This window comes from Myotis brandtii, unplaced genomic scaffold (genome assembly GCF_000412655.1).
Source record: "Myotis brandtii unplaced genomic scaffold, ASM41265v1 scaffold1332, whole genome shotgun sequence".
NCBI lineage: Eukaryota > Metazoa > Chordata > Mammalia > Chiroptera > Vespertilionidae > Myotis > Myotis brandtii.
The window spans coordinates 13,230-35,244 of record NW_005354726.1 but is presented as its reverse complement, the minus strand read 5'-3'; the positions used below and the strand labels follow the sequence as shown (position 1 = coordinate 35,244).

At 37.6% G+C, this 22,015-nt stretch overlaps 1 protein-coding gene across 1 annotated transcript in view; it reads right to left on the bottom strand.

The window, feature by feature from the left end:
* KIAA1324L (KIAA1324-like ortholog) overlaps positions 1-20,485 on the bottom strand; it is a 61,619-nt gene extending 41,134 nt beyond the window's left edge. The window contains exons 1-5 of the mRNA XM_005860344.2: positions 20,368-20,485; positions 9,084-9,279; positions 6,211-6,358; positions 3,128-3,214; positions 971-1,076 (exon numbers count right to left, since the gene is read on the bottom strand). Of these exons, the coding sequence (XP_005860406.1) occupies positions 971-1,076; positions 3,128-3,214; positions 6,211-6,358; positions 9,084-9,247 (505 nt within the window). The 5' untranslated portion in view covers positions 9,248-9,279; positions 20,368-20,485. The remainder of the gene's footprint in view (positions 1-970; positions 1,077-3,127; positions 3,215-6,210; positions 6,359-9,083; positions 9,280-20,367) is intronic.
* Between the last annotated feature and the right edge of the window lie 1,530 nt (positions 20,486-22,015).

Sequence of the window (22,015 nt, the reverse complement as noted above, 5' to 3'; positions counted from 1 at the left end):
TCTGATCTCTGTGGCTACCTGTTTGTTCCCTTTCTATGCTGCTCACTAAGTCACTGGCTTGACTTAACAGACCCTAGGAAGGGCTTGACTTTTCTTCTGGTTTGTAATTTCAGCCTTTGCCAGCAGATGTCCCTAAGACTAATAAGTTAGCATCACAGGAACAAGTACACTTTAAAAATATTAAAACACAAGCCAAACTTTCATAAAGGAGAATCACTGCTTTAATTATAAGTAGCCCTGAGACTGAATAATTTCAGGGTTTACTGGCCACTTTCCTGGGCCACAAAGGCCCAGCTGATTCAAAAGAAGCACAAGAACCAGGCCACAATGAGCACTATCTATAAACTAGGAGGTCACAGTTTAATTACAGGTCAGGGCACATGCCCAGGTTGCAGGCTCAATCCCCACTGGAGGAGGGGGGTGCGGGTGGAGGGGGGGCATGCAGGAGGCAGCCAAATCAACGATTCTCTCTCATCATTGATGTTTCTATCTTTCTCTCCCTCTTCCTTCCTCTCTGAAATATATATATGTATATATATATTAAAGAAGCAGCACAAGAGAAGATTTGGGAGATAGTCAGGCCAAGATATTTATTTTATTGTTATTTTTTTGGATGCAACAGTGACCTGAGTAAGCTCAATGACTGGCACTATAGACATTACTCAAATGAATAATAGGCTCTTATTAACAAACACATTTTTCTTTTATTTAAAGACACCTAAAATTGTCATCATGTGTACTTTTTCACACAGATTAAATAATTCAGTTTAAGGTACAAAAAAAACAAAACAAAAACAAAAAATCAGTCAACTTTCCAGGAATAAAACCAGCACCTCTACACCTGTATGATACTTAACATATTAATTCCTGTCCCATAAACTCTTGGGCCAATCAAACCGACAATTCAATCAATATTTAACTCAATATAAAATGTGATAGGTGACTACTAAAACAGATTGCTGCAAAATACCTTCAATTGTGATATTTTTTACCAACACGGGCTTGACTGCCTTAGAACCCATAAGGATGCCTGTAGTTCTCCAGTACAGTATGTTTGGGCCAGACTTGAGCATTACCTGTAAAGCAAAACACAAGACACTCAGGTTAGCTAAGCCATGCTACATCCAACCATGCCTGAAAGCTAATCTCACATACATTTTTCTTTGAATTATAGTGAAACACCATTAATTTGGAATCCATAAATTTAAGTGTACTGCTAATTCAGACCTAAGCTCTGCTGAAGTTCAAATTTTCTAAAAAAAAAATACTTTGCCAATCCAAAAAAATATAGTAATAAAGAAAGAAAATTCCTCAAGTCTAAAGAAAAAGATAAAATTATTTTCGAAGCATTTGCATGAAGTTTTGGTTTATATTTAAGAGACTCATTTTAGAGAGTGAAAGGCACTCAGATCAATTATATATTTATTGGATGCCATTATTCATAAGCAGACTTTGAGTTCTGAGAACAAAAAGCAACAGACTGAGTTGGATTCTTTTTTAATTTATTTAATAAGCAATACTGCAACAGCAACAAGAGAAAATAGGACTGTTCTTATAAAAGAACCTGATTTAATTCTATGATTTTAGAACTTAAATGTTACTATGTCTAATATCGGCTTTCTTTGCCACTGGGATATTTTTCTAATTATAAATCAAACTAACTTTCTGAGAAATGTCATGCTAATTCAGACAAGCAAACTAATTTTAAGGGTCCCTTGCTTTCTCATTTGCCACCCTTATTCTTCTATGTAGACTCTGGCCAAATCCAAACTATAAACTTAAAACATATCCAACCATTTCACCTTGCCAAGGATTCAGAGAAGTAGTACATTAAGTACTTTCGTCTTGCATGAAGTCTTCATAAGTGAAGAAAGCGTATTTGTTGCCAAGGGTTATTTGTGCCTTCAAAGCCCAGCCGAGAGAAGGCTTAGGCAAATAGATCTTAAGTGGTATTAACGTCACTTCCAGGCATACAGCTCAAAAAATACTCGGAAAAGTAGCTGGAGTCCCTGGATGGTCACTTACTGAAACAGAGCTCCGTCCGCATTTTGGGCACCCATGTATCTTTTCATTTATCCCTGCAAGAGTGGTTTTATTTCTTTTTTTCTTTTTGCTACTTCATTTTATTTTTTATTTTGGGGTTTTTTTTTATTTTATTTTATTGTTCAAAGTATTACTGATAGTAGTACATATGTCTCCTTTCCATCCCCCCCCCCCCCTTTCCCTCCGGCTCATGCCCTCACTCCACACCCCCCCCCAGTGTCTTGTGTCCACTGGTTATGCTTATATTCATGCATACAAGTCCTTCGGTTTTATTTCTTACATGAAAAAAAAAGACCAAATTCAAAGAGATTAAGCCAGTTGCCTAAAGAAACACAGCTACTATAAGGCAGAGTTTGATTTTAAATGCATGTGTCATTCCAAAGGCACAGTGCCTCAAATCATAGCAGATGCATGGACTGTGTTACCTGACATTTGCCTTCAAGCATTTACTAATACAGGTATAGTGTGGAGAATTAGGCAGTTACTTTATTTCAATGGGAAGGCATTTTTCAAAGGGCAAAAAATTTTGACCCATCAGTGGCAAATAGACAGGAGACGGTTTAGATTCCAAACACAGATGAATTTTGTGGTAATCAGAGCTACCCAACAATAGGGTCAGCACATTTCCCAACAAAGCAAGCTTGAAAAATCACTTATGGGGGGTGCAAGTGGGGCAGGGGACGACTGCAGAGAAAGCTGGGTAAAAGGAACTCAAGGATCCTTCCAATGCAAGAGCCACTGATTCTCTCCCATGTGACAGGCACATCTGTAAACGTAGATACTCAGAGGTTTTGTATATTGGTTAGATCAGCCTTATTTCTTGTTATTGCCCCCTTTGAAAGGAGGAAAGTTGAAGTATGATGGGAAAGAGAAAGGAAAGAGCCTAAGGAAAAAGGGAAAGGTAGAGAAAAATACCTAGAAAGAGACTGAGTCCATGAAACTTGGTCTCTAACTGGAAATTTCCTAAATTCATGAACAATTTTGAAGTTTTTTTTTTCCTTAAAAATAAACTTTTAGAAAAGGTTGGAAGAGGAAGGAGAAGAATGGGGTTGGTGATAGAGGAGAGGAACAAAGAGAGACTTACAGAATGCGAGCCCCACTCCCCACTGTCCGTGAGCTTGACCCACTTGTCCGCCGTGGTGTCCATCTCCTGGCACTGATCGTTCTGAATCTGTGGAACAAACACAATGGTCCCAGTATATCTTCTTGAATAATGGCTTTAATTAAATGTGCTACTCAGCATAGGACAGGCTGCAATAACTTCTTTTAATACATACATTCAACAATGCCCATGAGTCATTTTCAACAAGTCAACACATCAAGACCTCTGAAACCGAAGTGCCAACTGCTGCGCATGAGTGGTTGTAGACAAACCATTGTCATTATTTTAACAGAAAGGCTATCTCACTGAGAAGGAAGGAGGGGAGTGGAGAAGAGAAAGAAGGAAAGAGCAGTTCATACTGAAAATTCACATGAAGAGAAAAAGTAACTACAAAAATCTTGCCAAATTGTTTTAAAAGCTTGCATTCGCCATGCAGGCCCAATGGTATAAAAATAAAGTTTACTTTTTAAATAATATTTGGGGAAGTAAAATCTTAAATTAATAAATAAATTAGGTCTGCTTTGTTTTCAGTTCCCCAGGACTTAATCCAAATGTATAGGTTAAGTGGCCACAGTCAACGTCTCAAAATTTTTATTTGGGGGCAAATGTTAATCATTTGCCATACTGATTCAAAGGACTACACAATTAATATCTTTAGCACCAAACACTTTGTGCTTCCCGGAAAATTCTTCCAAAGTGCCTAGGGTTTGGACACTACTTTTCCAGATCTATGAAGTTAGGTGTTTTCAGTTCCCCAGGACTTAATCCAAATGTATAGGCTAAGTGGCCACAGTCAAAATCCCAAATTTTTATTTGGGGGTAAATGTTAATCATTTGCCATATTGATTCAAAGGACTACACATTTAATATCTTTAGCACCAAACACTTTGTGCTTTCCAAAAAATTCTTCCAAAATGCCTAGGGTTTAGGACACTACTTTTCCAGATCTATGAAGAAGATGGAAACATCAAAAGTTAGGCCATCGTTACAGTATTGCACAATAGTCATCAATAGAGTAGGGTTAAAGTAGGTTCTCATCACTTATTCTACTTCCACCCAAATGGCTCTTTTTTTTCTAAATCATTTTTGCCACTTCATACATCCTCTGGACCAGAATATGTTTTCCATCATGAAATTTCCTAAAGACTTACTAACTAGAAAAATAGGTCCTTTTGCCATCCAAATACCAGAGAATTTCCACTACTGAGGATATTGGCTTCAATTGAATTCAAGTATCCTATTTATATTATAAGCATAAAGGCCATTTTAATGTAAGTGTTAAGCCATTCTAGAACAGATAAGAACCCTGAATATACCTTTGGTGGTCAGTGTTTGGATAAGCTGACAGCTTTTTTTCAGCCAAAATCAGACATCATGTGTCATCATGATATTCTTTCTACTGGCATTCTAGGCACCTGAGCTCTGTTATTCATTCTAACAGTAACTAGCAACGGTATAACCTCGGTCCAATCCATTATTCTTTCTAGGTTTCAGTCTCATCATTTAAAAGGGGGGCAGGGCTGACTGAAAGTCTCATACAGTCCCCAAATTAAATATTGTATTGGTTCAAATTATGTAAGGTCCACGGGTACAACTGCATCTTTCAGTCCTCACACATTTCCTTTCCACTAGCCCTTAGCAGGATGACCTGAGTCAATAAATCACAACCTAGGAGGCGGAAGCATCAATGGAAGGAGGAACATGAACTTGCCATCCCTCTTCAGTCTGTAACCAGAAGAACAAAGGCTTCTTGAAAGGAAGTAACGAAACTTCACGCCTCTGGAGGACCTTTACTGACAATCCTCAAAGCACTTGCTGGACAATATAAAACTAAGTGCTTATTCGAACAATTATACAATTACCTTGCTTCTTAACTTCAGTTTAGTTTTAGTGATATTGCAAAATTGTCCCATAAAATAGGTAATTATTCACCCTAAGGAGTGTTTTATAAACAAAATGCAGCTTAAAAAGCAAATCTGAATGTTGCTTAATATCTTAAACTCATCAAAGGATATTAGAGCTAGGAGGGCTCCTTAAAAGGTCCATCACATAATCCACTTCACAAAAGGGAATGCTGAGGGTTGAAAAGTAAACGTAATTGCCCAATAACACACAACTAGCACTTGCAGAGATGGGACTAGAGCCAGAATCTCTTGACTTCAAATCTAAGGTTCATACTTTAATCAAAAACATCTCTTCCTACCAACTTCTGATTTAGAAATTTCCGTTATCAAGAGCAATATATATTTGTTTTAGAATTTTTAGTACATTTCCTCCTAAAATCTGTACCACAGAAACATTTAACAAGATAGTTTGCCAGTTACTTGCACACACTTTTTTTAGTATGAGATGTCAATGGGAAAACATTTTCTCAAACATGTGAGTCACTGCCACAACAAATATTCACTAGATTAGCTACAGTTTATATAAAATAGTTAAATAATTTTAGAGGTAACAGCCTATTCTGTTAGACTATTATTTTATCCTGTATATTGTAATGCTATTTAGTCTCTTACCAGAGACATCAGCTATCCCATCCATTAATTTCTTTAGATTGTGTACAACTGACAGAATCAAAATCTACAGCCACCTCTACTTCTGAAATAGTGTCCATGAATACAGTTAAATAATTCAAATATTTGAAATTGCAGGGGGAAAAAAAGTTTTTAAACAAAAATTGAATTTGGTGGAGACATATTTTTAACAAAAAGCATCTGTCGCTACAAAAATAACAATTTTTAAAATGAATCTAGGGGAAAATATTTATCACACAAAGAGTCTACACCAAATGGTCATCTAATGATCATAACCAAAAGTAAAACAAGCTCAATGTTACTCTACAAGGCAAGAGCTCAGAGGTAAAAAAAAAAAAAAAAAAAAACAGTATTTCTATCATAAAATATTATAGAAAAAAGTAAAGTTGTCTTTTAGCATCAAAAGTTTCAGTTAACACACACACAAAAAAAAAACTGAGAAGGCATAAAGTGTAATGGAAACAACAGATTAAGGTAAATATTACACGAATGTCCCATAAAAAGTATATTTCAGAATATAAAAGGCCTTACAAAGAACTCAAAGAAGATGTTGTTGTCGACGTACTGGTACTCAAAGAAGACATTACCCGACTTCTTAAGGTGCACAGCATAGATCAAAGACACGGTGCAGTCATCACGATTTGACTCTATGTAATTTCCACGAGGGACCCAAGAAGAGCTGTGGAAACAAAACCAAGGGGCATCTTACATCCGCATTCAGAAACCTCCTATGTGACTCAGATTCAAAAGTCGTTCCTTCAGCAAGGCACAGCAGAGAAGACCAGAGCTTTTCTGGAATTCAACAGCCAACACCATTACTGGGAAAAGAGTCATTGCTTATGGCACACAATTCCCTAAATCTTGGTAAGATCAATTTGCTATGAAACTGCTATTTTTCATCAAAACTTTGATCACTTAAAGAGACAATCACTAATTCTACTAGTTTGGGGTAGAATTATTCCCTCAAACAACATCTGAAATTTTATTTATTAACAAATACACATGGCAGGAGGTGAGAAGATTCCTTGATATGAGAGAAGAAATAGTCCTAGAAAAAGCCCATTTAAAATGAATCTAAATAAAATAGAGATTGCAGTTTCATAGTATATAATGAGGTAAAAGTCTGGAATTTTTATCTAAAAAAAAAATAAAAACTTAAGAAAATATACTGGTAAACAGAATTTGGGTTGTCAATCTAACCATAAGTTAATTCTTAGAATCAATGTGTCGTGTGTCAAGTTTTGGGGCAAAAAAACAATTCCAACTGAACTGTACAACAGATAACACAACTTAACATTCTTCTCTTCAGGTTTAACTTTTTATTTAGATAAGAGTGAGATTTTTAAATTCTTTTCTTTTTTCTAACAGAAATAAATTCTGAACAAAAGACTGAGACTTCCACATCCCAACATGACTAACTGGTACTGGATCTGCCCTTTCTCTTTAACCATCTATTAAACTAAACAGAATGTAGGAGCCATTTCGAGCCTTAACAATAGGCAGTGCAGGACTGGGATGCCTGAGAGCAGCAAAACACATGCGGTAAAGCCCAAATTGACCTTGGCCTCATTCCTTAGGACACTTCCCAAATGATGACACCAGGAGGTGGCACCCAAGCAAAGCATGGTGGTCTCACTGAGCTGAGGAGCAGAGACAAGTGCTTGGGGGCAGCTGAAAAAGCTGGAATTTATACGCCTGAGAATCACAGAAAATAGGGGCTCTAGTAACCCATATGGAGTTTCTCTGTAAGTCCTGAGCTTGGGGCTCGCAGCCAATGCAAAGCTGAGACATAATCAGAGAGGTCACTTTAATGGAAGTCACTGGAGCTGCAAACCAGCCAGGAAGGAAGAAACTTGATAAACTTATTGGACATCCACTTAAGATTCCAGAATTTGCTACATCTTATAGAGGCCATGCCCTACAGCAGGTGTCAGCAAACTGTTTCATAAAGGGCCAGAGAATAAATATTTGTGGCTTGTGGACAATTTGGCCTCTCTGGCAATACTTAATTAACTCTGCCACTGTAGCTCCAAAGCAGCTAGAGACAATGCATAAGCAAATGAGTGCCTCTGTGTTCCAATACAACCTTATCTGCAAAAACAGAGGGAGGGCTCACCGCTGTACTTTGTAACTCCTACCCTAGAGCAAAGGCCATGACCTAGAACCAATGCATAAGCAAATGAGTGCCTCTGTGTTCCAATACGACCTTATCTGCAAAAACAGAGGGAGGGCTCACCGGCTGTACTTTGCTAACTCCTGTCCTAGAGCAAAGGCCATGACCTAGAATTAAGTGTGAAATAAATACAGAGCCATCAAAAAAATAAAATAAAATCAGACCTAATGAGGAAATATTATAGGCTGAGAAAATAATACTAGATAAACATCCAGATCTATATAAAAATGAGGGAAGGTAGGAGGGGAAGCGAGGGAGCATATCTTTTAGCATAGCTAAATAAGTCCCAGCATCTTTAGCTCAAGGTAAAATGTGTGAGTTTCTGAAAACTGGGAAGCGAGGGAGCATATCTTTTAGCATAGCTAAATACGTCCCAGCATCTTTAGCTCATGGTGTGAGTTTCTGAAAACCCACTCTTGTCAGAAGTTAGTCAGAGGCCTAATGTTTAATAACATGGCCATGTGAAAAGAAATGTCACATAGTCAATACAAGGGAATGGAAGTGGGTACAGACCACAGATAAACATTTTGGTGTTGTTGTTTTTTTTATCAAAACAATTTCAAAGTCCTCCAGTGGTGTCACAGGCAAAGCTAATAATTTCCTATAAGAGGCAGAAATTAAGCAAATGAGCTTTCCACTTCACATATTTAACCCACTCTCTATTAGAAAATAATCAAGTGCCTAAATGAAGGCTACACATTCTTTCTTTCAGAGAAATAGAAAAAAATCTGAAATTATTTATTAAAAATTAGAGAAGCATTTTTAGAAATACACTGGCTTGAGTGTACTTATAAATATATTGGAAAATTAATTTGTTTTTCTAATAGTGTTATCACATTTTTAAGTGCCTAAATGAAGGCTACACATTCTTTCTTTCAGAGGAAGAGAAAAAAAATCTGAAATTATCTGTTAAAAATTAGAGAAGCGTTTTTAGAAATACACTGGCTTGAGTGTAGTTATAAATATATTGGAAAATAAATTTGTTTTTCTAATAGCGTTATCACATTTTTGCATATGGTATCTATTCTGTCCTGAGAACAATTATTTTAACTTCATAAAAACTGAGCTACATTATTTGTAATGACTAGCCAAAAAAAATATGTTTATTTGTAATTAGTTTATCTATAATCCCAATCAATACCAAGATTATCCTCAACTTCTTTCTGGAAAAGAGCAACTACATCCTTCTCAATGGTTCAATCTAAATCCTAAGGGTCCTTTGGGTTCTTACTTGTTACAGCCATCAGGCCTGGTGTCAGAAGGGCCAAGTACAGTGTCCATGAAAGTTGCAACGTTGGAAAATCCTGCTGGCAATTCATCCCATTCATCAAATTTGATGCCACTGCCCAAGGAGTAGGTGCCTTCACCACACTTACTGCATACCTGGTTCTTCATCTCTAGATACTCTCCAGAAGCACAGGAGAAAGCTGGAAGACAGAGGACGCATAGCCCATTAGTCACCAGACACCCCCATCAATTCCCTCCCCTTCACACTGTCACCAGAATTGTTTTTTATAAAGTTCTGATCATGGCACACCCTAATTAAAGCTTTCCAAAGTCTCCCTTATCTCTACTGACACTTCACAATCTGGCCCCAACCTGTTTACCAGCCTCAGCCCTTGCCCCACCCTTTTCCAACCATAACAGAATTCACATCATTACAAAAATATTTCATCTTCTTTTTTGCTGCTGTGGTTTTCCTTCTCCAGAGATGCTGACCAACCCATCTACCCTATTTGGAAAATTCCCATTTCTAACTCAAAAACAACCCTGCTCATAACAGACCTCCCCGCTCCCACCAGGCAGTCAGTTTTGCCTCCCTCTGCGCTCTTATCATACTCTTCTCATAATACATCTATTAAAAAGCAATATATAGGGTGTCCCAAAAGAATGTATACACACACACTGTGAATAATTATAAAGGCAGTGTTTATTAAAATTCATTTTCAAAATTGAGCTATTAGCTGTTAAAGTGTGTATACATTTTTTGGGATACCCTGTATATATATATATGGGAGTCCCAAAAAATGTATACATACTTTGAATGATTTTAAAGTCAGTATTTATTAACATACAGTTCTCTCATGTATTATGGAGAGAGAGACACACACACACACAGAGACATTAAACACACAGACACAGAAATAGATATAGATACTAATACCACTTATTAGTTGATGTGAAGCTTTGAGCTTCCAGAAAACAAGGATCATTATTTTTGGGTTCCTAATTGTAGCTATCAAATACTAAGGCCAAACAAAAGGTTGATGGAGTGAATGGGAATCTGACGTAAAGGGGATGTCGAGGGCAGTGCTTCATGTGCAATAGCTAAACAAATATCTCCACTCTGGAACCATGAGCCGTCTTTTTCAATATTCATAACTATAACCTAGTCATTTCCACAACCTACATCTCATTACTGATGTCAAGTTCTCTGCTAATTCTGAGAGCTGTACCCAGAAGTCATGGGCAATGTGACTAATAGTTGACACAGTTACAGAAAAGAAGGTAGTGCTGCTCCTAAGTTATTACTCATTCAACAAATGCAAATCTATGTCCCCTGAGTGTGTGTCTCTGTGCTCAGGGTGGTATTACTGACTCAACTACAGCAAAGGGCTTTTTAATCCTTTAATCGGGATATTGTAGAAACAAGGACAAAATAAAACCTTCAAATTATCCCATAAAGAAAACAAATTTCCCAGCAGAGAGCGAAGCAGCAGAGCCTCACATTTAGGTAGATTCTCCTTTTAGAATACATTTGGAAACTTACCAAAAAAGAAAAACATGTTAATTTTGAAAAAGTGAAGAATGAGAGCTAAAACCCACACTCATCTACCTACTTAACCACTAAATAAATATAATGAGATGAGGAGACCAATTCCAGTTCATGGGGCATGAATGACAAAAGGTTTATAGAAAAAAATACTACACCAGTGAAGGTCAAGGGAAGGAAACTGGTCAGAGTATTTGATGAGGTCACCAATGGGGGCAGAACAACACATCTGTGAAATCAGTTTTCTCAACGTCTAATTTATATGTCCTAACATTGATTCTTATCCTCCTGAACTCTTCCTCTTAGGAAGTGTCAATCACCCTCTACTTCCTGGTGGTCTCTCTGTCCTTGATTCTGCAATTTTCAGGGCTGAGTTCTCTAATCTCCTTATAAAATGCTTGTTTTCAGAGGAGCTCACTCAAGCATAGCTCCCATCAAACACTACACTGATATAAAGCCTGATTTTGAGCTGTTCTCTTAACAATCTCTTTTGTCCTTGCCTTTGACCCACTACTTGTGTGTTGCTGAGCAAATTTAACTTCAACACTCTCCATACCTGGAATGTGATGCATTCATATTCCAAATTAGACCTACCGAGGACAAAGTGTTTCTGTCCTTTTACATATAGAATGAATTTTTACAAATCTCATTAGATCTCTGTGTTTCACCTACAGAAAAGAAACACTGAAGCCAGTCTCTAATTTGATGACACCAAAGATATTCAATCAATAAATATCCCAGTGTTTGGAGCTTTCTTAGAAGTCATGAGAGGATTATAGCTCCTCTCCTCTTGGAAAGAATAAAACACAATTCTATTTTAAATTAAGAATGGCTATAGTTTTAAAAAATCAATATCTTCTAATACATGTTAAATAATGAAAGCATACTATATGTATCAAGCACCCACAATTTTCTAGGCACAGAAATAAAAAAGCTAAACTCCTCATTGTTTATGATGATATAACTACAAATGTGCCCTAAATTATGAATGTTATTCTCTTACTTTTCAGAAACATGTACACAATTAAGAATAAAATTGCCCTGATTAAAAAAAAAAGCTGAAGGATTGTATCACCACTAAACCTATATTATAAGAAATTTTGGAGATTTTTTTTAAGAAAAAAATGTCAAAGATATGAATATGGAAATATTGCAAAGAAAAAAATTATCAATGTCAAAGAAAAATACATTATAAAAGCAGTGGATCAACCTACACTAAAACTAGTACAAAGGTTAAAAGGCAAAAGTAGGGAGATCATGTGTAATTACAATAGTAAATTAAGAGATACACACAAACATACACAAGCAAAAGAAGTAAAAAAATAATGATAAAATATAAACATGGAAGGGTGAGTAAAAATGGTAGTAATTTTTAAGTGGCCATCAATTTAAAATAGACTGCTAAGAACAAAGCTTGATATATATGAAGGACATAGTAACCACAAACCAATGCTCTACAAGAGAGAACAAAAAGAAATCCAAACACAACACTACAGAAAGCCACCAACATACAACAAGAGGAGAGAGCAAGAGAATAAGAAAAAACACAGAACTACAAAAATAATCAGAAAACAATTAATAAAATGCCAATAACTACATACCTATCAATAATTACTTTAAATGTATATGGATTAAAGGCCCTAATCAAAAGACAAAAGATAAAGAAGATGTGGTATATATATACTGGGCTTCACGGTTAAATGGAATATGACTCAGCCATTAAAAGCATGAAATCATACAATTTATGACAATATAAATGGACCTAAAGGGTGTTATGCTAAGTGAAATAAGTCAGACAGAGAATGACAAATACCATATGATTTTACTTATATGTGGAATATAAAATAAATAAACAAACATACAAAACAGAAACAAACTCATAGACACAGAGAACAAAATGATGGTTATGAGATGAGAGGGGGGTTGGGGGTCTGGATGAAAATGTGAAGGGTTTAAGAAGTACAAATTGACAGGTACAAAATAGTCACAGGGACATAAAGTACAGCTTAGGGAATACAGTCAATAATAAGATAATTGCACAGGTGAGTGCAAGACCTTCTGGGGATCACTTTGTAAGTTACATAAATGTCTAACCACTGTGCTGTACACCAGAAACTAATATAATATTGAATGTCAACTGTAATTTAAAAAAAAATTTATTTAAATATCAATTAGAAAAAATAAAATCTACAAACAGATCATTAATCAATTAAAATGAGCTACAAAGCCATATATCTGATATTTAAATGCCATCTTTTTAAAAATCCACTTACCTATTTTGGATATTAGTTTGCATGGCATTTCTGTCAAGAGGTAAAGGTTAGGGGAGCATGGATACCTCAAGAAGGGGACTAACACTTGTTGAGCATACACTGCAGTGCATTCCAAAGAGGCAGAACACCATGGGGTTAAGAAGATGGACCCAGGGAGTTAGACTGCCTGGTTTCAACTCCCAGTTCTGCTTTTGACCTATCTGTGTGAGGTAATACAAGCACCTATTCACCAGAGTGTTGCAATGACTAAATGAACTGGAGAAAACACAGGTAAAGCATTTGCAATCATGTCTTGCATATAGCAAGTAAAGATTGGCTATCATAATTTTTCATTATTATCATTACTACTAGTGGCCCGGTGCACAAATTCGTGCACACTGAAAGAAAATTAATTAGAAGGAATATTTTAATATCGCTATTCGCCCTTTCTCTATAATAGAAGTGTCAACCAAATTCATGATCAACAATGACAGATCAAAACACACTCATGCGATTGGCGCCAGCAAGAGTTTTATATGTATCACACATGTGTGACTCAATTTAGCCTTTTATATATATAGAATAAACTTGCTTAATTAGACCTTGCTTAACTTAGCTAAACTTTTCCCAGCCCAACTTCTCTTTCAGGTAATTGTCAGCAACACAGCAATAAATATCAACATGGAGCAGATTATTATTGTAGGTCATGCAGGGAGAACAGAAGGTAAATGGGACTGAGTACTGCAGTGTCAGGAGACCTGGATCACAGGGCTCTTGGGAGACCTCAGGCTGGCTGTGCCAACTTCTGAGACGCTCCGTTTCCCAACTGTCACATAGGTGGACTAGACACAATTGCATCTAAGATCTCTTCTCATATATCTAAGCTGTCCCTACTTAACCCATCTAAGGAAAGTAGTTGTCTTTAATTTAGAAAAGGTGGGAGGGGAAGGGACCAGGAGAGATTTCAAAGGAGGAAGAGGCAGTCCAGGTAGACCTTGAAAGATGGGGAGGATTTCAAAAACAGGCAAAGGAGCAGAAGAAAAGGTAGGCAATTCAGGAAACTGAAGGAACAAATGCAGAGAAAAATTCTGTGGGGTTTGGAGAAGAGCAAATAGTTTGGCCAGAGCACAGATTCTGAGGCAGAGGTCACTGAGAAATGGGCTGAAGAAGTGGGCTGAGATCACAACACACAAAAAAGACTTTGATGTGAGGCTGTGACATTTATACTAAATCATTTGAAGAACTGATTAGAGTTCAATTTTGAGAATATTTACATTTTTTTATCTTCCTCTAATAACATATAGTTGTATGATAACCAATTTGAAAGTTAAAGAAAATTGGTTTTGAAATAATGTAGTTAATTCTTACTAACATACTAGAGGCCTGGTGCATGGATTCGTGCACATTAAAAGGAAATTAAATAGAAGGTGGCCGGTGGGGCGAGACTGGACACGCTCTGGAGCCAACCTCCTGGGGTCCCTCCCTGGCCTGCTGCACCTAGGGTGGCGCCAGGGTTCGAAGGGCATCTGCGGAGTGAGTGGGGGTCCCTCTCGCAGGTGGGGTCCCTTGGCCTGGCCTGCAGGGATCAGGCCAAAACTGGCAGTCCGACATCCCCCGAGGGGTTCCAGAGTGCGAGAGAGCACTCTGCAAAGTTGCTGTCACTCAGCAGCTCCTTCGTTGAGCGTCTGCCCCTTGGTGGTCAGTGTGCATCATAGCTACCAGCCGGTTGGCCGGTCAGCCGGTGGGCCAGTCTCTTAGGCTTTTATATATATAGATATAGTTATGATTCCAGGCCTCATTTGGGCCACTCAAACACCTGTGAATGGCTGTCTCCAGGTCAAATCCTTGGTGTGACACATAAGGCCTATGAGATTTTCCAGGATCTCTATTCCCTCTCACAGCCTCTCTGAGAGTGAGCCATGCAGATCTCAGACAGCACCCAGGAAAACCCAGTGCTGCCCCTAATCTGTACCTCTTCCCAGGTTTCCTATGCTTCAAATACCACTGGGCTTCACGGTTAAAGAACTTCTCCCTTCAGGGCTCACCTCAGAGATGCTCAGAAAATTAACATGGATGACCCATTAAGTATGACATTTAACCCCGGCCTCAACTCTAAATCACAACACAATTTTTCACATGAACCTGCCAGGGCACAGCCAATTTTCCATGGTTATTCAGCCTGAACTTCAAACTTACACCAGCTTTACTGTGAGGCCCTCTTGACTCCTTCTGAGAAGAGGTCATCCCTTCCTCCTGAGTAAGATCACCCCAGGTATTTATATCTATCATGCACTTTGCCCCTATACTATAAATAATGTATTTACCCATCTGCTCCCTCATTTGAATGAAAGATTCTGGAAGACAGGAATCTTTTTTTCCCTACTTATTTTTGGATTCCTGTCGTCAAGAATATAGGAATACTCAAGAAATGTTTGTTCAGCAAATAAATTAAAGCTCAATAAGTAGCTGTAGACTAAATAATTTTCCCAAGATGCACAAGTCAGCTGCAGATCTGGGGTTTAAACCCAGGTATATACCACACCTGACCACCAACCGTGGAAGGTCTTCAACTGGACACCATGCAATGATGCTGCAACTGAACCTTGTAGAGCAGAGAAAATGTATGAAAAGAGTTAAATCATAGTATAAGTAACAACAGGTGAAAGTTTACTAAATTAGCTAGATATGTATTTTCCAAAAACATCCTGCAAAAATTAGCTAAAGGGCACCAACTACACGTCAGATAAGAGTCCTATAAAAAAATACACATGGGAAACTCTGGATAAAACACAATGCAGTTAACACACAGTAAATGTGTATTAGGTTTCTCAGAGATTTTAATTTGAAAATGTGCATTGCATCCCTCCATGAAGGAGATAGATCATTCACTATTTTCCAACTTACTAGTATTTCAGAACAGAAAACCCTGGCACACGTTTTTTTGTGTGGTATGAATATTCCATGGAACAGAGGTAGATCATGACATTCAATTGCCATTCAGTGCCAATGAGCTCAAGTTGCCCAACTGCACCTGCTACGGTACCAATAACAGCTCCTAACACAAATGAGACAAACTATGTGTTGACTCCTGGGGAAAAGCCTACATTTGAAAGACCTATGATCCCAAGAATTGGATTTTTAAATATCCCATCCAGAAAGCTAAAACCAATTCTCTTTCCATGACAGTTCTTCCTCTTTCAATTCCAAACTGAAACCAAAAGCTGTTGGCTCAAACTGTCATCATTTACTCTTACTCCTTAAGACCCATTGGATGTGGGTTAAGACAATAGATCTGAGACAGACAATGAAAAAAAGTTCATTTTTTATTCAAAGCTTTATTTTTCTAATCTGAGCACAGCATTTTTTGACCCAAGAAAAGCAATTAGAAATGTATATAAATACTGAAATACAAGAATAAACAATGTCCACAAACTATGATGGGTTCAATGCTAACATAGAAATACAGATACCTTAAATACACATCCCCAATTAGAAAATAATGTGTTAAGGTGAAGTCATGGACTGAGAAATATTGGAAGGAGTAGCAACAGAAGATATACACTCCCAAAAGGAAGAGATGTCTTATGTTTATTTCCCCCTCAGTGTTCTAGACTTGTCTTAAAATACATAAGGAAATAGGAGAAGGAATTCTCTCCCCACTCCTAGTAGCCAGGCTTTTATTTCTAAGGTTTGGTTTGAAACAAAAAGTCCTTTTATCTAGTGTGTGGGGAGACAGAAAGAGGTGAGGAAGAGAGAGAATTCCAGAATGACTATCGTTTTTGATGATCTAAGAATGTCAAGGGAAGATTTCAGAAACTCTTATGCAAGAGGGAAGTGACCCAAGAGTGGAGAAGGGGTGGAATGGGTACAGGGGTTATATCCCCTTGTTCTGGAAAAAGACAAGGAGTGTTGTAGTTCAGGAATGGCATGCTACTTGCAAGCTGTGCCTGAGAGATGCCAAGACTTCAAATGGTAGGTGATGCCCACAGAAACAAGACAGAGGACCAGGGCTTGGACAAAGCAGCAAAGTTCCCTGTAGCTAAGCCAGTAGCAACACAGAGAAAGAGAGATGCAGAGTCATCCTAGTGGCTAGCCCAGAGCAGCAGTGTCTCTGAGACAGAAGAGCTCTGCACAGCAAAGGGGACAGGAGGACAATGGGGACCAGTGTCCGTTAATAACCAGAGGTCTCTCCTCCCCATATCCTGATCCCTAAGCTCCAAGGTCACATACACCCCAGGGTTCTAGCACAACAAAAACTGATACCTGACTTCTCATTAACTTCACTCAGAGAAGCCGTCTGCAAAATTCTATCTGAACTTTTAAAAAATAAAGATACAATATAAGTTATCCACCAAATTTCTGGAGGAAAAAAAAATTAGATTGCTAAAGTCCTATGCTGCTTTTCCTGAGGAAAGGCCTTCTCTAATGCTTCTACCCAATTATATTTTGAAGAATCTATAACAATTTCAACTGAGGCCTAATTCTGAGTTTGACTTCATTGAGAGACATTAGAATCTTGGGAAATAACAGCCCACACAGCCACTGCCCTAAATATTTTTCACTTAAAGTTGCCACATTCCACTTTTTTGTGTTTTCTTATATGGCCCAACTGCTGGGCCATATCATCATGGCATCACTGCCGAGTCTAGCATAGGGGGGCATCAACCACCATCTGAGGTCTTCCTAGTAGCATCTCTCAGGTATCGCTTGCACGTAGCATGCCATTCCTGAACCACAACACTTTTACCCTCGTTTATTCTTGAAACACAAGAGTTTCTAATGTCTTCCCTTGAAGATGTCCACCGACAAAGCTTTATATCCCCCTCCGTGGGACCCTAAAAGCTCCTCCAGACTGTCATCTTCATGTGGTGATGAACTCAGTGGGTAAGAGACAGGCCCTGGAATCAGACATGTCTTAAGAGATCTGTCACAGTCCAGCTGAATGACCTGTGATACCTCGCTTCACCACTTTAACTCTGAGTTTTCTCATCAGTTAAATGGAAACATTGATAGTAGCTACCTGAGAGGACGGTAGTGGGGATACAATAGGATAATGTTAAAAAGCTCTAGGCACAATGTTTAGCTCATTATCATTACATGAGAATGGTAGCTATTATTAGCAATAGAAATCTAAGCCACTGAAGAAATGTTCAGTTATTACCATAACTGCCTTCCAGCAGTACTTTAATGACTAGTAATGTGGTAAGTGCCGCATTTAATGTTATGAATTAGATGGCTTCTAAGTTACTTAGATCTATTAAGTTTCTTGTGAGTTTTAAAATAACTTGTCTTTACTACTCAAAGAAAAAGTCACTTATCAGAGGCCACACCTTCCAGAGTGATATAAGTATATATGCAGAAATACCTGCAAATTAGATTTCAGACAAAATGCCAAGATAAAAAATGTCCCATCTGTCACATAAGTACTGTCATTGTTAGGGTTTAATTTTTAAAGTAAGCTGTATCATTTTTTAAAGTAATAACTAATAGTGACTTGATTATTAGAGTTTTTAGAAAAATTATTGCTGGACTGTCAGATTCATAATTAACTGTGAGAGATTATAGTAAATAATGAGCAAAGAATGTCCTTGGCAACATTCAAATAGAAATGATGACTATTCAGACATCAATTCTGTAACAGATTTCTTAACACTTGGGCAATAAATTTAATCAGTGGTGTGCTGGTAAATGTTTAATAACCAGCTCCCAAGGGAATGGAGGTCCCTGATTTGTAGTGTTTGCCAATTTCCGTGGTGTAAAATCCTCCACCATGACCCATTTCATGTCAGCACCAGCACATCACCTAGATATGGAGTAGTATTCGTAATAGCTAGGTAGGTCACCTCAAAGGGGCTGTTTACATGGGAACCAAGGAATTAGCTCAACAAGTAAAACGTAAACATAGATTAATGTTATACAAGTTTTCTAGGAAGGTGACTGAAGCAATTTTACAATGAGCTAACACCATAGGTATTATTCGCAATCCTTCCTCACAGAGCTGATCCTCTCTCTACAAGTGGCTGCATACATCTCAGTCTTGTATCATCTTCTTCTATACTGACCCCACTATACTCTTAAAAGTCTTACTGGACTAAACTCTTTATCTGGATAGGGGTTCCTCTCTGTATTCATTTAATATCATTCATCAAGAAATAATGGTTTTCTTCCCTGATTTCCCCCATACGACTATTGCATCTTCCCATCTCCCTTATTTCAGTAAACCCACCACCCAGGAACAGAGACACATTCTCTATGAACAGAAGGGATTCACTGTCATTTAATCATTTGCTTATCTGCTCTTTCATTTGGGAGCAGAAGAACTAAGCTTTTAGGAATTCCATTTGGAAAGCTGTAGGAAAGCAAAATAACTTCTTTTGTCTTACTTCCAGCTTTGAACTCGTCTATCCCTAGACTACTTCACTGCAGGAACTTGTGACTCACCAAATTAAAGGATTAAGAAAGTAGAGTTTATAAGTAAAAATAAATGTTAACAACATATTTCTCTGTTAATTCATAATGTTGCACTTCAAACCTGCTTAATTGCTAAAAGACAAACTGTTGAATATGACAGTCATCAATTCTACAATCTCTCTGTAGGTTACACTAAAAAGGAAAATTACATTATTTCTATGGCTACAAACAAGAAATCCATTGCTAGACGAAAGAGTTCTGTGGATGGATGTTGGTAAATGTACTTAATGCCTCTGGACTGTACACTTAAAAATGGTTAAGGTGGTAAAGTTTATATTATGTGTAATTTACCAAAAATGTTAAAACTTTTTAGAAATTTAAAAACAGACATCTATTAAAGAGAAATTCTGCCACTCTGCCCTTCAGAATTTCAAGTACACAAAACAGTACAACACTTCTCCACAGTCTTGCCAACAAATAAGTCAAACAGAGAAAGACAAACATTATATGATTTCACTTATATGTGGAATCTAAAAAACAACAACAACAACAAAAAACAGACTCATAGATATAGAGAACAAAATGATGATTTCCAGGGGGAAGGGGGTGGAGGATGGGTGGAGAATGTGAAGGGTAATAAGAAAAACAAACTTCCAGTTATAAAATGTATAAGCTCCAGGGATATAAAGTACAGCACAGGAAACATAGTCAAAAATATCATAACTTTGTATGGTGACAGATAGTTATCAGACTTACTGTGGTGATCACATCATAAGGTATATAAATGTAGAATCACTATGTTATACACCTGAAACTAATATAGTATGGTATTTCAACTGTACTTTAATAAACATTTTTAAAAGACAGTATACCAGATTTTTTAAAAATAAATAAAATTAATATCCTTTACAATTGCCTGTGTTTTAAAAAAAAAAAGGATGATTTTACTCTGCTAGACATTAATGCTACATGTTCTTTTTTTCCAAAGGTCTCATAGTCATTACAATTAACTGATATGGGCTGATATGAAGGAGGAATGGTTTAATCAGGAAAACAAGAGGTCAAAAAGGGAAACATACTGCATTCTTTGCCTCTCACTGGGTCAGGCAGGCCAGAGCAGTCCACTGCAGAATTCGGAATGGCAACTCTCCACCTGGAGCCACTGCTATCACATTCCGTATATTCAAAGTGGTAATCTTTCTGCAAACAATTACAAAAACAAGCCTTTGTTAGAGCCACTTTCAAAGGGACAACTGTGCTTTCTCCATCACCCCGAAACCTACAAGCCTGATTCCAAACTTTACTCTCTGGTTGACTCTCCTTCTTCCCCCACTCAAGCCATACCAAGTAGTTGTTTTTTATGGGTGTGTGTTTTTTAATAAAAAATGCATCATGCCAGGCACTAATTAGGCACTAAGGAGGTGATGAGGGACCGGATAGTCAATGCTCTCAAGTTGTGTCCACTGACCTTGTAGTCCAGTGATTTCCAAAGTGGGCGCTACCGCCCCCCGGTGGGCGCTGCAGCGATCCAGGGGGGCGGTGATGGCCACAGGTGCATTTGGGGACGATGAGTAACTGCTATTAAAATTTTTAAAAAATTAATTTCCAGGGGTTGAGTAATATTTTTTCTGGAAAGGGGGCGGTAGGCCAAATAAGTTTGGGAACCACTGTTTTAGTCTCACCCACCCCAAAGAGGCTACAGCATATTTCCCTATTTCTTTAGCAGGTTTTGAGAGCTCTAAATAATTGAGATAGGCATATTAGAGCAAAATAACACTAGGAAATTTAATGCTGTCACTGCCCCAAGTTTTTCAAAGAAAGAAATAAGAGGACCACTCCCACTGACCTAATTCTCACTCTGTTTAAAATTTAACAGAGGTGTAATAGTTAATTATCCCAATGCTGGTAAAAGACTACCAGTTTTTCAAGCAGCTCTCCCAGGCTCCATACACACACACCACAGCAGGCTGCCATCAATCACAGACTATAAAATAAACATTTATAATTGCCATATTAAGACCAATCCACTTGTCTCTGGCCTTTGGTTGCTTTGAAATTTTCACAGTGCCCTCCATTGGTCAGAGAACATTACACACGTGAGATGCCTGAGCTTAGAGGAACAGGGACAAAATGCCATTGGAGCATTTGAACAATGAGAGAAGTTCTAAGTCCTCCCCAAAATATTTTCAGTTCAATATCCTATTAATTCAATTCAATAGCTAGGATGTTGTTATTCTGCTTCATCCACCCTATTTGCCTCCTTTACTGTATCAATGACAGGAGAGAAAAGAAATGTCAAGTCACACCACCACTTGGGAAATCAGGTGCAGGAGGCAGGGAGTTACCTTGGTTGTGTGTGTTGTCCACATGGCAAGAACACCAGTTAAGAAATGGGTTCTGAGATTCACAGCCCATTCCTCCACATACAACTTATATGACATTGGGCAAGTTACTGACTTCTCAAAGCAATCATTTTTCTCATTAGTGAAGTTAAAATAATAATATTTACTATCTTGTATGGTTATTGTAGAAATTAACTGAGATAATGCATGTAAAATGTCAGGCATGTTAGGCTGCACTGAGTTAGCATTTGATCAGGAAAACAAATGGTCAAAAAGGGAAACTATTTGAAATGGTAGAATTCTAATGGTAGAATTATTATCATTATTAACAACAATAAGGAGAGAGAGGATGATATAGAGAAAAGAGCTAGTGGTGATATGGTAA